Source organism: Plutella xylostella, chromosome 4 (genome assembly GCF_932276165.1).
Source record: "Plutella xylostella chromosome 4, ilPluXylo3.1, whole genome shotgun sequence".
Taxonomy (NCBI): Eukaryota; Metazoa; Arthropoda; class Insecta; order Lepidoptera; family Plutellidae; genus Plutella; species Plutella xylostella.
In genome coordinates, this window is record NC_063984.1 from 10,378,152 (window position 1) to 10,393,009 (window position 14,858).

General features: G+C 38.5%; 1 protein-coding gene and 1 non-coding gene across 2 annotated transcripts in view; both read left to right on the forward strand.

The window, feature by feature from the left end:
• Nucleotides 1–9,074, forward strand: part of LOC105398698 (zinc finger protein Gfi-1b) — a 48,500-nt gene extending 39,426 nt beyond the window's left edge. Inside the window, exons 5-7 of the mRNA XM_038121207.2 lie at nt 6,176–6,267; nt 6,620–6,764; nt 7,192–9,074. Of these exons, the coding sequence (XP_037977135.2) occupies nt 6,176–6,267; nt 6,620–6,764; nt 7,192–7,271 (317 nt within the window). The 3' untranslated portion in view covers nt 7,272–9,074. The remainder of the gene's footprint in view (nt 1–6,175; nt 6,268–6,619; nt 6,765–7,191) is intronic.
• A 1,569-nt stretch (nt 9,075–10,643) lies between these two features.
• Trnaq-uug lies at nt 10,644–10,715 on the forward strand. Its single transcript has one exon. It is a non-coding gene; the product is annotated as a tRNA-Gln (tRNA).
• Nucleotides 10,716–14,858: the final 4,143 nt, after the last annotated feature.

The window sequence follows — 14,858 nt, forward strand, 5'->3', positions numbered from 1 at the left end:
GTTGGAAAAAATTGTGGTAATAATATAATATGTGGGGACATCTCACACACGGCCATCCGACCCCAAGCTAGGCAGAGCCTGTGTTATGGGTATCGGACAGCTGATATATCTACATAAATACATGGATAGATACATATTAAATATCAACACCCAAGACCTGAGTACAAATTTCTGTGTTTAAACAAATATCTGCCCCAGCCGGGAATCGAACCCGGGACCTTCGGCATAGCAGTCAGGGCCACTAAAACACGTTTTTGTGGTCGTTTGGTTTTGGCTTTTTGTGAGTGGAACTATTTCATTGCCCGTGAGTGTATCATCAAGATATCACAAAATCCTGTACCTAAGCCCACCCAATTACAAAATACTATTTACAGCCAACGAAAACACTCCAGAAATTCAGTCCCCGAAGCGTTTCTAAACAGCAATCTCGCAATTTTGATTGAGATAACAAACCACTGAAGGCTGCAACGATTCAATCTTCAGTCTTTCTCGTAAGAAAACAGTTGGCGGGGATGTCTTAATGGGACCAATCTTGTGTCGAGCGCTTGAGCGCTGAGAGCTGGGCAAACATGGCGGGCGATGAGGAAAATGCCTTGTGTTGATTTGATGAGAGGGCGAATTTGTGATGCAGGTGAGGTGTTGAGCCGTTGTGAAGCTTTTAGGCACTTTCCTTGGGTATAATGTAAGGTTAAGGTTTAAGATAGTTTATTTCCTATAAGAATACTATAACATTCACTTAACATACGGTAATAGAATCAAATTTGACCGCGATAATCTGTACCTACATTTTTTAAAGTCCTCAACATAGCCTGCTGCAGTCATAGAACTGTACAATTATTAATATTTTTCTACTTTGTCGCCGATACAATAAGAATAAGAAACTTCTCACTGCATAAAAATCAGTAAAACCTCTCGCCACAATTCCCGCCACCCCCTTTTAACTCACACTTTTAATCCGGTTGCACCTGCACCGGCTAAGTGCAAGCCTCTATTCATCCAGCTCCACCGGAGACGCTGAATATTCCATGAAAATGTAAATGCGAGACAGAATTTATAACCACCCTCCTAATTTTCCGGAGCATTTTTTCACTCGCGTCTGAATTATTAACGGCAACAGTCGTCCCTAAATTATTGTTATGGGCGTTTTTTTATTTTCTTTTTGCCCCGATGTCTTGATTTTCATGGCGGCGCCGCGTGTCCGTAATGCTTTAGTGCTTGCGGCTGGATTGCGGTGAGTGGTTCGGTTTTGATTTGGTTTCTTACAATGATGCTGATTTCGTTTGTATTTGAAATATCTTACCGGAATATTTAAGGTGGAGCCAATATAAAATTCCTTTTGGTTATACATACTCGTATATGTGTATTTGGTAGATCACAACGCAACTTCTTCAACGTGGCGATTGGCTATGAACTAACACCTCACGTCAGTCAGACAATGTATAACATTTAGACTGTACCTATACCTAGACGACGTACGAAGTCATACCTTGCTAAACATCACACAAACCCACCGTAATCTTGCCTCCACTCTGCAAGCTGGCAACAGTCCGCGCGCCGGTGCCATATTTCGTAAAATCTTGCCAGCAGCAGCAAAGCACTTTAACTTCGATCCCCGCCATATTTAATTCAGAACCACAGCAAGAGCGTGGCCCATAAAAATCTTCCTGTGATACTGTGCAGATGAGCCAGCTAATGCCAGGGCCGGATTTGGACAGATAATTTTGTATTAATGGCCCCTTTTATGGCGAATCTCGCTTTTAGTGTCGCTCTTAATGGGCTGTGATGATTTTGCTTTCGAGTGTTAATTGTTATTTTTGTATTTATTGGCTTCGGTGAATGGATGAATAAATTTGATTACATTAAGTAGTTCTGGCTGTGTTTCACCTTTATAAGAGGTGTGTAAAAAGTCTATGAGAATAATTCTAGAGAAAAAACTCGTTTATCAGGCAAAAATTATAGTCACTAGCAATTCCCGCATTCACCATAAAACTTTCGGAGACTATAAAATCTGTCGAGCCCACATAGCTACAGTCGTGTAGAAAGCCGTCGTAACTCCGGTTCTAAATAACTCACGACCCAAAACAAACCGGCTCGGCTGAAACTCTTTCAGCCGCGGATAAGCCTCGCCTACACCCGGATCTGCTTTATCCATCCGTATTCCGGGATCTGGTTTATCCGGGTCTCCGGGATATCCGTCTCCCCGGATTTACGGTTATCGCTTGCCTGGATGTGTTCAATCACAACGAGGAACTTGATACTTAGCGCCGGCACCGCCGATGCTTTTGATTTGATAGCTCTAGGGGTTTTTAGTTTTGGGCATGTTTGCTTTTTATTGATTTCGGTATCGGATTGTGCTATATGTCAGTATAAAAAAGAAAAGGTTGGTGGTTTAATATTATTTTTAGGATAATTAAAAAATAACACAGCGTAATACAGCACAGGTATATGAAAATCGTGTTTAGGATAAACACTCACATTCAGAAACGGTTGGTCTATTCTATACTCTTCTATACTATACGGATCGTATCAAGTGAATAGACTATGAAAATAATGTTTGTGGTAAAAATTTGTGGATTACTGTCTGTTATATCGTAAGTCGTAACCCAGTATTACATATAATTTATATCTATGGTCATAACGTTGTTTATGTCAGCGCGTATCCAGGGCATTTTTTCCAAAATGAAGTTATTAAACCGAAAACGAAGTTTCTTGAAAAACGATTTATAAACGTTTTATATAATGCATTATGAGTTATGAGCATACGCCATTTGTACTGAATGAGATACCTTACCTCATACTTAAGAGATATCTAAGTCAAGAATTAAGAGACTCAACTAATGTAGGTAAAACGTTTTTTGAGAAAACATAAGTTACACAATTATGTAAGTAGTAAACTCACGCAATTTCCTTGTAATCAAACAATGACATTAATTAATGGCCGACACACTTTCCCAAATCCTGACAACAGACTGCCGAAAATCTAGGCCGGATACATTTCCCAAATAATAAAGACGATCCTCTCGAAGGTTGCCTAATTCAGTCTTTCGCCGCATTAAGGGGGGGCGCTTCGCAAAACAATTAAGGGTCCCCACCCCCTGCCCCACCCCCCTCCACGCCGTTATACTAAATATCGTACCGTAATTACGTAGTAAAGAGACGGGGCGCGAAGATTTTACGCACTTCCCGGGGTGTTCAGACCCTTAAGAGATGTTTAGGGTTCGTAATAAGTTTGTAAAATGTTTCCTCGGCTTTTGTGTCTGTTCTGAGAGTTGTTTTAGGAGGTTACAACAATTTTGTTGCTGTTAAAAAGCGTTTTGGTGGCTATCGTTTTAAAACTTATTTATGTTCTTTATTTCAAGCGTAACACGTGTTTAACTGAAATATACCTATTATGCAGGAATAAGAATAAGTGACCACAGCTGTTAGCACAAAGTAGGTAAAGACGTCTTATCAGAAAGTGGGGATAGCTCAAACAATCTCTATCAAAGCTCCATAAATATTTCACGAACCCTGCAGCCGCGAACAGACGCGAGGCAGCCGCAAACGCCAAACCGCACAAAGGAACATCTTTCTCCACAAACGCTTACGTACGCCAGCAGTAAAAATCTGTAGCGAGGCGAAGTATCACGAAGATGGAGGCCAGCTAACGAGCGCTGCCGGCGGGCGCTCTGATTTCCAATTCAAAGGAAAATTGCGATCCATAACGTGGGGGGAGTGGGGGGGCGGCTACCCCCTCCGTTGCTACGCGACGCGGGGAGGAGCCGCCGCAATCACGGCCCAATGGCACGACGAATATAAATTGCTCTCGCGTCGCGACACTGACGCCGGAGCGGGACGGCGGCGGCCGTCTCGCTCTGTCTAATGAAGTCGCTACTCGTCGAGACCCCTTCATTGATGGACTGCAGGGGGCCTTTGGAAAAGTGGCGAGGTGCTGTAGGTATCGATGGCGGTCGCCGCTGTGATTAGTTCGGGATGTAATGCCTCCCGCGGATGGAGCGTTAGATTGGCTGTGACGGCAGTAGCATTGCAAATTGAAAGCGCAGCTATTTAATTTGTTGTACATAATGTATTATTTTGTATGTACCTAATCAGCGATTTAGAATGTGGATTGTGGACACATCCAAAATTCAACAAATCTACAGTTATACGTAAGCGTGCTTTAAAACGACTTATTAAAATAAAATAAAAATGTATTCGTTTTGATACTCGTTAGTATTCTCACTGATAATCAACAAATAAGTAAATATAATTTTAAACCTGAAATTACGGAAGTAATCTTTAGCTTCTGCTAGCAATCCAGCTTCTTCAATTACGAGTCTTATGACAGTAAATTCTTCTTTTGAAGAGAAGGATCTATAAAACCCTTGCAGCCGACCGCAGACAACAACCTCACTAACTAAATTCCACCTTATACCACTCTTTAAAGCGCTGACAAAAGGCTGCAATAAATACAAAGGCAGGGCCGCACTAATGGGGGCGCACAAAGCAGAGCACAACAATGGGGCTCCAGGACGATATGAAATTCCAGACGCGAGCGAATCACGCGGCCCGTAAACTTTTAATATAGAGGCGCTAGTGATGTGCCGAGTCACTGAGATATTTCATTATATTGAGTAGATCCACATAATGTTCGTTTTGTAGAAAAACGGTCATACACAATAACTCCGCTGTTTACTTTGCCGAAATTACATAGTATTTTTTTAGAGTTTTGTATATTTCATAACCGTTCTTGGATGAGCAATTAATCATTGGACTGTTCGAAGACATGATAATTTTATTTATGTGCATTTCAACAGGACCTTTTGACATGGTCAAAGTTTCTGTTACAGCACACATTATTTCCCAAGCTTCGCAAGGTAAAAGTTCCTATATTGTTCAAACGGACACAAATGAATCATCGTATCAAATCCGTTCACCGACGAATGGGTCACCTTAAAACCGTTGTTAAATCCATTAGATATTATTTACCTGTAATAAAAAAAAACGGTAGCTGATTTCCCAACTCAAATGACTAGATCGCAGCGCCGATTTGAGATGAGCTATAAATTTTATAAGTCCAGCTGTAAGCGTGACCTGAATCCGTAATGTGTGAGTGTGTGTGTGTATGTGTGTGTGTGCAGAGATTACGGGCTTGTGCAGATACGGTCCCTACTCATATTCTCACGTTTGACCTAGGACCTTGCAGGAATAAGTGTTATTAGGTGATTTCGTTTGTAAGAATTACTGCAGTTATAAATAAATTCAGCTAGTCATTTTGAACAATTTTATTATTACGCAAACTTTCGAGGATCGTGCAAAAGAATATTAGTAAGGAAGGAAGTTAATAACACAAAAGTTTTTCAAAGAAGCGTTGGGTGATAGTTGTTCCAACATACTGAATACTGCTCAGACAAAATCATTTAAAGTATTTAAACCATAGACTCCTATTGATTTTACTAGAGCACAACCACAAATGCCTCTACCCACCCAGCCGACATAGATACTAACTTATCCTAGATTGAGTCTATCTAAGAATACGGCTCAATCGATACCCGGATAACTGGTGGGGTCACTCTATATGACGAAAAACTATGTTTCAGAGCGCTGCTGCGCGATTTACGACTCTATTCTCGTAGTATTAAACGTGCCGATTGCAAGACAGCTCTAGTTCGTTAGTTTTTCGTCAGTATAGAGTAACCTTCCTGAGCCGGATGATCTGGCGAAGCGATGCCGCTTCGAGAGCATTGAGTCCATTCTCTTCCACACGCCTTAAAGTCGTATGTCAGTGGTGCGCCACAATGCTATGCTAATAGTGGCCATTTTGCAATGATGTTTATTGCACACGCCTCGATAGGCGTCTTTGTATAAACTTCATCGATTACACTTGAGGCTTTGCCTTGTAAGATTTATTTTGGGATTTAGGGTCAACAGTTGACCTTTCTTAATTCATAGGGTTGTTTGTACAACACATAAGATGTTTGAGGCAAGAATAGCGACATATAAGATATAAGTTATCCTTACGATGCTTTCAGGAGTGGTGGTAGACCGAACTACATGATGTACGGTCAGGTGCAGAGAAACCTGACCCCCCTCTCATAGTAACAATGCTTCTGAGGGGGATCAGGTTTATCTTTTCATAACTGTGACAGCACGTTTCACATCCCTACTTCTCTCAAATAGACCTCTTTGTCCGCAGGTGAGAAGCCTCACAAGTGCCAGGTGTGCGGAAAGGCGTTCAGCCAGAGCTCCAACCTCATCACACACTCACGAAAACACACCGGATTCAAGGTAAGTGTTTTATACTTACAACAAGTTTTCATAATATTTTATTTCAGAAATTAACTATGGGAAACCCGGAGATGGCGAGAAATGATGTGGCACTTCTTGTGGAGTCTTAAAGCTGAGGGCAATATTTTGAGAAGGTTCATAAGAAAAAACTTATGTTCAGTAGCGGATGATTTTACCTAACGAGCTGCTGTTGGTATACCATCCTGAAATTGTACGTTTTTAAAGTAAATCGATTATTTTTTTGCGAATTTTCAAAAATCGCCAAACAAATGTATGTTCAGAATATGACCCACTCTTTTGGCTTTTTATACCACTTTTGCAAAACTCTATTTATTATTCCTTTACCCCTCAGCCCTTCGCATGCGACCTCTGCGGGCGCGCCTTCCAGCGCAAGGTGGACCTGCGGAGACACCGCGAGACCCAGCACGCGGAGCTGCGGCCGCCGCTACACGACGCGCGCGCCCTGCCGCCGCCGCACCACCCCGAGCACAGGATAGGTGAGTGCAGGATGAAAGAGGGAGCCAGATGCAAGGAGATATACTGGGAGATTGAGGCAACATGCATATCTACATAATGTGTATACCCATCAACTCGCAGTGAACCAGCATGGTGAGAAATGATAAAGCTAAGGAGGGAGTCAACACATCCGGTGAACAGACTCGAACGTAGTATTGGTAGTACGTCATCACCGAGCATTGAGAGGGTACACAAGGGTACAGTACAGAGGGTATACAAGGAGTCACCGAACAATATTGATACGACAAAGTGACAACCGATCGGTCCGGGACAAAATTGCCTGACTACTGATGCTAGGCGGAATATTCTGTTGAAGTCTGTTCTGGTCGGTTCTGATAGTATCTCCAACGTTTACCCTCTCATTTGCAACTATAACTTCCACACCACTAACCCCCGCTCTCTCCGCAGAGCTCCGCGCGCCGCCCCCGCCCCCCGAGTACCGGCCTCACCTCCCCGCCGGCCTGCCGCTCCAGACGCTCGCCTCCTGAAGCAGCGCCGCCTTCGCGCCCGTCTGGCGCTGAGGCTGTGAGGAACCGAGGGTAGTAAGGGTTGGGTAGATGGCGTGGTAGGTGAACAACAGTCACCGTATACTGTAAGCTTAGATTACGAGTACGAACAAGATGGTTTGTTACAAAAAAAACGCATTATGATTACTGTTAACCTTTTTTAGAGAAGGATGGCCTAGTGACAGCCCCAGTCTCCTCAAAGGAGTAGCGGGAATGAAGAAGAAACATTTTTAAGTTCAACCTAATGACAACCATTGTACCAACGAATAAAGTCACAATAAATCTTCTAACCGAACTAATGCAAAATAAGAGCTCAGTGTTAGAAGAGTAGGGTGTTATTTGTCTAGATGAGTCTTTTGCACTGACACTTCATCTAGTTCGTATTAAAATATCGTTGACTGTAAGCTTGTGAACCCTACTTATTTACATTCACACATTACATTACATTATAATATCTAGAGTGGTATTCAACATAATTTTCCTAATATTGATATTCCTACCCATTATTGATTGATTTCATTTCATGTTCTTATAGGTGTATCAATTTTTTAAATAATTATGACGTTCACGGTGGAAGTCAAGGATTTAAAGTGAGGCATCAGCGCTGTTTATTTATGATATGAATGGCCTCAAGAGTAGTGTAGATTTTCCTTTAATTACTATGTGTAAAACACTGTAAATTAATATCGCACTGTTGATGTTTAATTAATGTAAGCTACATTACCAAAGATTTTTTGTGAGTAACTGATCTCATTGTAAAAATGTAAAGACATTAAAATGTAAATAAGTGTAAGGATTTTGGTAGGTAATTACCTAAAATTCATTTGTAATTTTTAATTAGTAAAAAATAAGTATTTTTAAACTGTATCATCATTCCAAAGATTCAAAGCATTCATGTATGGATGACTGTAAGCAACTTAGACCAAAATTTTGTTATTTGTAGTTATAATGAAAGTATCTTACCTATTATATTTTTTTTACTTATTTTGGATTCCATTGATCATTCCGAAGATTATATTTTTTGGGTTTTATGAAATAATATTACTTACATAGAATTGTTTGATGTTTCTATCAACAGCAAAACTTAGTTTAATTTTAAGAAAAAAAATGTAAGCACTTAAGTGTAACATTCCTTAATTAAAGGCACAATTTATAGTCATAAAAGAACGAAATCATTATACCCAATGACATCCTATAATTTAACTGATTTATAATAATTATACTCAATTAATTCAAGTGTTAGAAATAGGTTTTTAGGATTTCAATATTATGCAATATTTTTGTGTAAATATTTAGTTAGCTACTCAAGAAAATAATCCAATTAATCAATGAATTCGATGTGATGTGTACCAACTTTTATTGTTAAATACACTTGATAAATATTTATTTGTTGTTTTTTATCTATTGTAAATGTTAAATCGTTGTAGTATTAGTCAAAAATAAAATAAAAAAACTTCGCAACTAGAATACTTAGGTACTTCCGTAAGTAACATTCATTGCAATAACATAATAATTATAGTGAAAAGTACGTTTGATTTTCAATTCAAAGCGTTTTATGTTTAACTCCTGAAAATAATTAGAATCATTACAAGGTTGATCAAATATAATACACTTATTTCAATAGAAAGGTTTTCTTTCTTTGTCTGTGTTTAAACTTAAAATCACTGTAAATATGTAAATAAATATTCTTAATGTGTAAACGAATCCAAAGACAAACGTGCAATCCTTATTTCATAATTGTAACGATAAATGTAAGCACTTAAATAAATATTTACTATCAAACTACCTGTTTTCTTATTCTCCTTAGTATTTATTGCTTATCAGTTATATATCATGTTAGGTATAGTCCATGGACCACTGTTCCAGATAGGTCCATAGATTTTCTGAAGGTGACCTAAACAAAACGGACACGCATTGCACGGGGACATACCATTAACTCCTGTAAAGACTATGCCATTACAGCTTACAGCTTTGAATAGCATTTATAAGCAAAAGTTTACGTTTAGATAAAAGTCCAACTTGCATAGGTTTAGGTAGTAGTCTATAACAGCTGCGGAATTATTGTACTCAATAGCAGCTTGGGGCTATGTAAGTACGTTTCCATTCTACATCAGTCTACACCAAAGTATTGTCACTACATGTAGAGTATCTTAAGTTTCTGGTCGGCTTTGTACCCCCAATGGCAAGTGATAGACCCAATTCGATAGTAGCACGTAGCACACAACCTTACGACGGACGATACCAATTCTCAGCAAAGCCACATGCAATTGGCATGTCATATGGCCATAAAAATAGTTAATTTTGAAACATTTTCGTTTGTGGTATAAAAGTTTTAAGCACTGAATTTTCATAATTTTAATTGTAATCGCATCTAGATTGAGGTTGGTAAGCGTCAATACAACGTAAAGCAAAAGGATATCAGAGCAAACGCTTATATCGAGGCTATGTCTGTAATCTGTAAAGGCAGCTACATAAAATAGGCGAACACGACCCCAACGTTGTTTTTTTTAATTATCCAGAAAAATCTTGGTGCTACGAAAATATTCCGTCAGATGTCTGTACGTAGGGTTTATTAGATTACAAAGAGAGCACGAGCGAGTGCGTGGAAAAAACATTGTTAGATTTAGAAGTGAAGCGGCGGCGGCGGCAGCGGCGGCGTCCCCCGGGCACGCCGGACGCTAAACGCCTGTTAGCACGCAGCGCAGGGATGGACTCAGGGTTAAAAAAAACATAGGTAAGTACTAAAATTATGTGGTTGAAAGAAATTATTTGTCGTGGTTTTCGGTATCTTAAAAAAACATAGCATACCTATACCGAAGTATGAGTTTATAGCTTAGGGTCGGCAAGAATTGCGAAAAATGAAATCTAAATTTTTTTAAATTAAATCTATTCGAACATCTTTGAAATCTTTTAAAAACAAAGAAAGTTGTAGAGCGAAGTCTTTTAGCGATGCTGACATAAATTAGGTGCGAGTGATGAAATAAACATCCTTGACCAATTGATATTTAATTATACCTACCTGAAAAGGCAAATATCTGACGTATTGCACAGGTGTTTATGACGTCAAGCTTTTAACTAAGTACCTAACATAGTACCCGAATAATTATCAAATAATATGATGTAAATTGATGCTATTATACAAAATAACAATAAACATTATCAAAACAAACACACCAAACACCTGAATACTCCAGGTTAAATAAAATACAATAATGAACAAAAATTAATTACTTATTGATTAATGTAATCAGCTTAAGAATAATGATTGGGCACAGCATATCAACTGAGTCAACAATAATTTCCGGTCTATTCACTACGATAACGTGATTGTTTTATTTTATTTACTACGCAAGTGGTTCCATGGTGTAATGGTTAGCACTCTGGACTTTGAATCCAGCGATCCGAGTTCAAATCTCGGTGGAACCTAACTTTTTAATCCTACCTTAAATTTTTAAGCAAATATTTTTGATCAAAGTTAATGTCCTAGTCAATCCATGATTCACTTACTTAAGCTTATGTAATCGTACTATATACGTAAAGTCACGATGCAAAGCTCATAGTTTTGTTGCAAAAAAACCCTCACTTTTACAAACCTTCACGTTTAAAAAATACTTAAGCATATTTACTTTCGTAAAAAACAACGTACGTTTAACATTTCGTGCATTCTCTTCCAAATCCGTCCCCGTCCGGTCAGAATCGCCGCTTATATATAATTCAGGAATACCCACATGCGTCTCCAGCTCAATCAGTATAGTGAATAATAGATGCATTTCTGCGGGTCAGCCCGGGCCACCTGACGATGATTGCGCGCCCCCGCGAGACCGAAGATTTGCGCCCCCGAGTCCGGCCCAGGATTTATTATGTCATTGTGATTATCTTTTGTTTCTTTGACGGTTGCAGTGGCCGGCAGATTGGCAAGGAGTTGTTGAAATGTAGGTAGGTAGGTACCTACATAATTCAAGAGTAGACGTAAAAGATAGTAGCAGGCTACGCGTTCAAATGATATTATGCTCAGTGCCAATTTCTCCATAGTCGGTTATCTAACCAACAGGGATTGATTTAGAAATTAAACTCCATATTAAATTAATGACAGATGTGTCAAAAATCGACAACCACTACTCCCTGGTTATGCTCTAACCGACTATGGAGAAAATGGCACTTAGCGTACCATTTCCAGCCATAGTTTGATAAGATCAAGGAAATCAAGGTGGATTACCTACTAGATAATCCTAGCATATACAAGCGTGTAGAATATCATTTGCTTACAGTAAATATCCCCTCCATTCCATAGTTCTGTCACTGCAGAGTGCCTGAATAATTCACATGGAGCTTCCCAAAACTAATCCGACGTCAACCACAATTTCATCATCCAAATATCAGTTTTCAATAGCACTGCCTTTTACCCTCCCAAAATGGATCGTACGGAACCCGATGAAAATTCAAATTGGGCCGTGTCACACCGCACTCCTGTCGCACCTGCTTTACACAAAAAACACACCTACAGATTAAAAGCTGAAGGTTCAAAATAGAACGGCTGTGCAACTCTCTCTACCGAACATAGCAATTTACGATTATGGATAGAAATTCTTATTTCATTCAAAATAACACCCGTTCTCTCTTAGCAGAGGTTCGCGGGATTTTCTTTCAGGATTTTGATCTATTTCAAAGTGTTAGAGTCGATTTTTGCACAGCAAGGTGAGACGCCTTATATCATTCCACGTAGGGAGATCCTTGAAGACGTCTGCGGAGTCAAAGATTAAAGACAATTGGGAAGAACTTTTGTGTAACATGTCTGAGAACATACAATTGCGACTATTTATGTGGAAAATATTAAATTGTTTTATCGGAATCATGGGAGTTTGCTCTGTTATTTGTGTTTACGCAAAGTATTTTATTACCGAAGCAATTTGCAAGATACAGTAAAATAATGTGTATACTTACTTTATATACTTACTTAGGTAGGTATTTTAGGACCAATATAACGTTTAATGTGAAACTCTTTGTTGGAAACACATTAGATAGTGTAGTATAGTTAGTATTTTTACTTGCTGCCACAGATGCAAAATTCCAATACAACAAAAAAAACTCATAAACTCACCCCTTATATTTGCGTACCCTCACTGTCCATCACGGGCCACGGCATAACAGCACAACCAACAAATAAATCAACTTAGGCATTTGACATTTATCCTTACGACACCCTTAAGGTACCCATTGAAAAACGATCCACGATCTTCCTATAGAAGTAATCAGGAGGGGACGGTCGCTTAAAAGAATTTACATAAAGATCGCTCCCGAATCGAGTTAGGCGCAAGAAAGGGAGTTTTAACTGTCGCAGTGTCAGATAAATTCGTTTAACGAACTTTCTGAAAGGCTTTCGAAGAGGTCTCTTAAGGTTTGACGGAGTTTCGTCAGAGTTGCCACGATTAAGTTAAAATAAGTTATACGAAACGAGCTTTTTCTACAACAGAAAACGGGTTTAACTTAGATGACAAAATTCTGGAAAAGGTCGGTAATCGTACTTAAAAAACTGAAAGAAATTTAAAAGATGGTACAAAGCATTTTATAAACAGTAAAAAGAGTGACTCTCCTATTTAAGTCAGCAAAGAAACATCAACAAACATCGCAGATGGAAAGACAATACGGCACCTATAAAGACATCTCGATACCCAAATACCTCCCTGCGCCTCAGTCACGTATACAAGTGCGCGCTTCAAGTGAGTTATATCAATTTAATGTATTGAAATTCTAACGGTGATGCGACGAGGAATCAATTACCACGCGTCGGAATAAACGGGCGTATTCAGACGTTCGCGCCCCACGGCGGGGGCGGGGGCGGGGGCGCGGGGCGCTCCCGCCTGCAGGGGCGCTGGGGTTGCCAGCGTACGCTACTATCGGAAGATTATGTAGATTATTGTAGATTTGAACTTTTCTACTCCAAAAACAAGGCAGTTAAGGTTTAGGTGTGCACATAAATATGTAGGTACAGATTATAGTTATAGAAAAGTCAAACCGCCTGTAATCAGTTATTTGATACAGGTTACACGTATCCGTATGAACGACATATAACCGAAGATCAGCAACAGTTCACATAAATCGGTGTTAATAGTACACCTGCGATCAATGAGAAGGTTCCAGTAACATTGACGTAGCACGAATTACTCCTAAACGGCTTAATAACGCCGTTTGCTATATTTAAGTAAATACATTTAACAGCGCATCGGAATATTATCAACTAAAACGTACATAAATATTCTGTTCAAATTTTAAATGATATGTTAAAAAAAATGCGCCATTAAATTTGGTGTCTACCTTTTGGTAGAACTTTTTAAAGCTAGGTGTTTGTATCCAATTTTTTTTATTCTATTCTAATATTTCATTTTCATGATTCAGGAAAAAAGTTTCCGTCGCACTGGCAACACTATTCGTGGCGTTTGTTGTTCATGTTCAATTGCTATTGAAGAATGCGTCCTGTGTGTGATAGAATTTGGACTAATATTGTTGTGAAGTATTTTACACATTCAGCGATCTTTTTACCCGGCTACGGGACAAAATATGAGTTTGCTGGTCCTGAATACTGAAAAATGAGAGCTTTTTAAAGTTTAAATACAAATCAGCTATGCCAAACAAAGATTTTATAAATTAACATTTAAGTGCAAATTAAAGTGCGTATACAGGGTTATTGGTAAGTAGACCGGATCCTTTCAGGAGGTGATAGAGGAAAGCATTTCCAGTCGATTGAACCCAATAATGCATTATCCTAAACTTAACCATTTCTAAGATATTTAATATTTAAGGTTTTTTTAATTTTTTGCCAAAATTTTATGCTTAAAACCAAAAATAAAAAAAAACTAGCCACATTTCAATATTTTTTTTGGTTGTTTTGCATAAGTAACACCTTAATAAACTAATTAAAATAATCAAATGTCCATTATTCGACTTAAATTAGACATAATACCTCAAAATGGTTAAACATTTTGAAAAAATATTCAAAACGAAAAAACGAAACAACCAGAGAAAGCGGAGAAAACTGAGCAGGGGTTTCCATACTAAAGTTAACAGGACTGAAAACAATCACACTTTTTACCTTTAAATTGGGCTAATTTTGTTAGTTTTCCTGTTGAATTTTGTCCGTCTGTGCTGGTTGTTTTGGCCATATCTTGGTGATACCTTATTCGATTTGGTATTGAATTATCTTGTTTGAAAGCTTATTAGTTGACCATGTTTTTAAGCTGAAGTGCACAAAAAAATGTCATATGAAAATCTTTTTTAATTTAATTTATTTGTTTTTGCGTTTTGAATATTTTTTCAAAATGTTTAACTATTTTGAGGTATTATGTCTAATTTAAGTCGAGTATTGCACATTTGATTATTTTAATTAGTTTATTATGGTGTTACTTATGCAAAACAACCAAAAAAATTATTGAAATATGGCTAGTTTATTTTATTTTCGGTTTTAAGCATAAAATTTTGGCAAAAAATTAAAAAAACCTTAAATATTAAATATCTCAAAAATGGTTAAGTTTAGGATAATGCATTATTGGGTTTAATCGGCTGGAAATGCCTTCC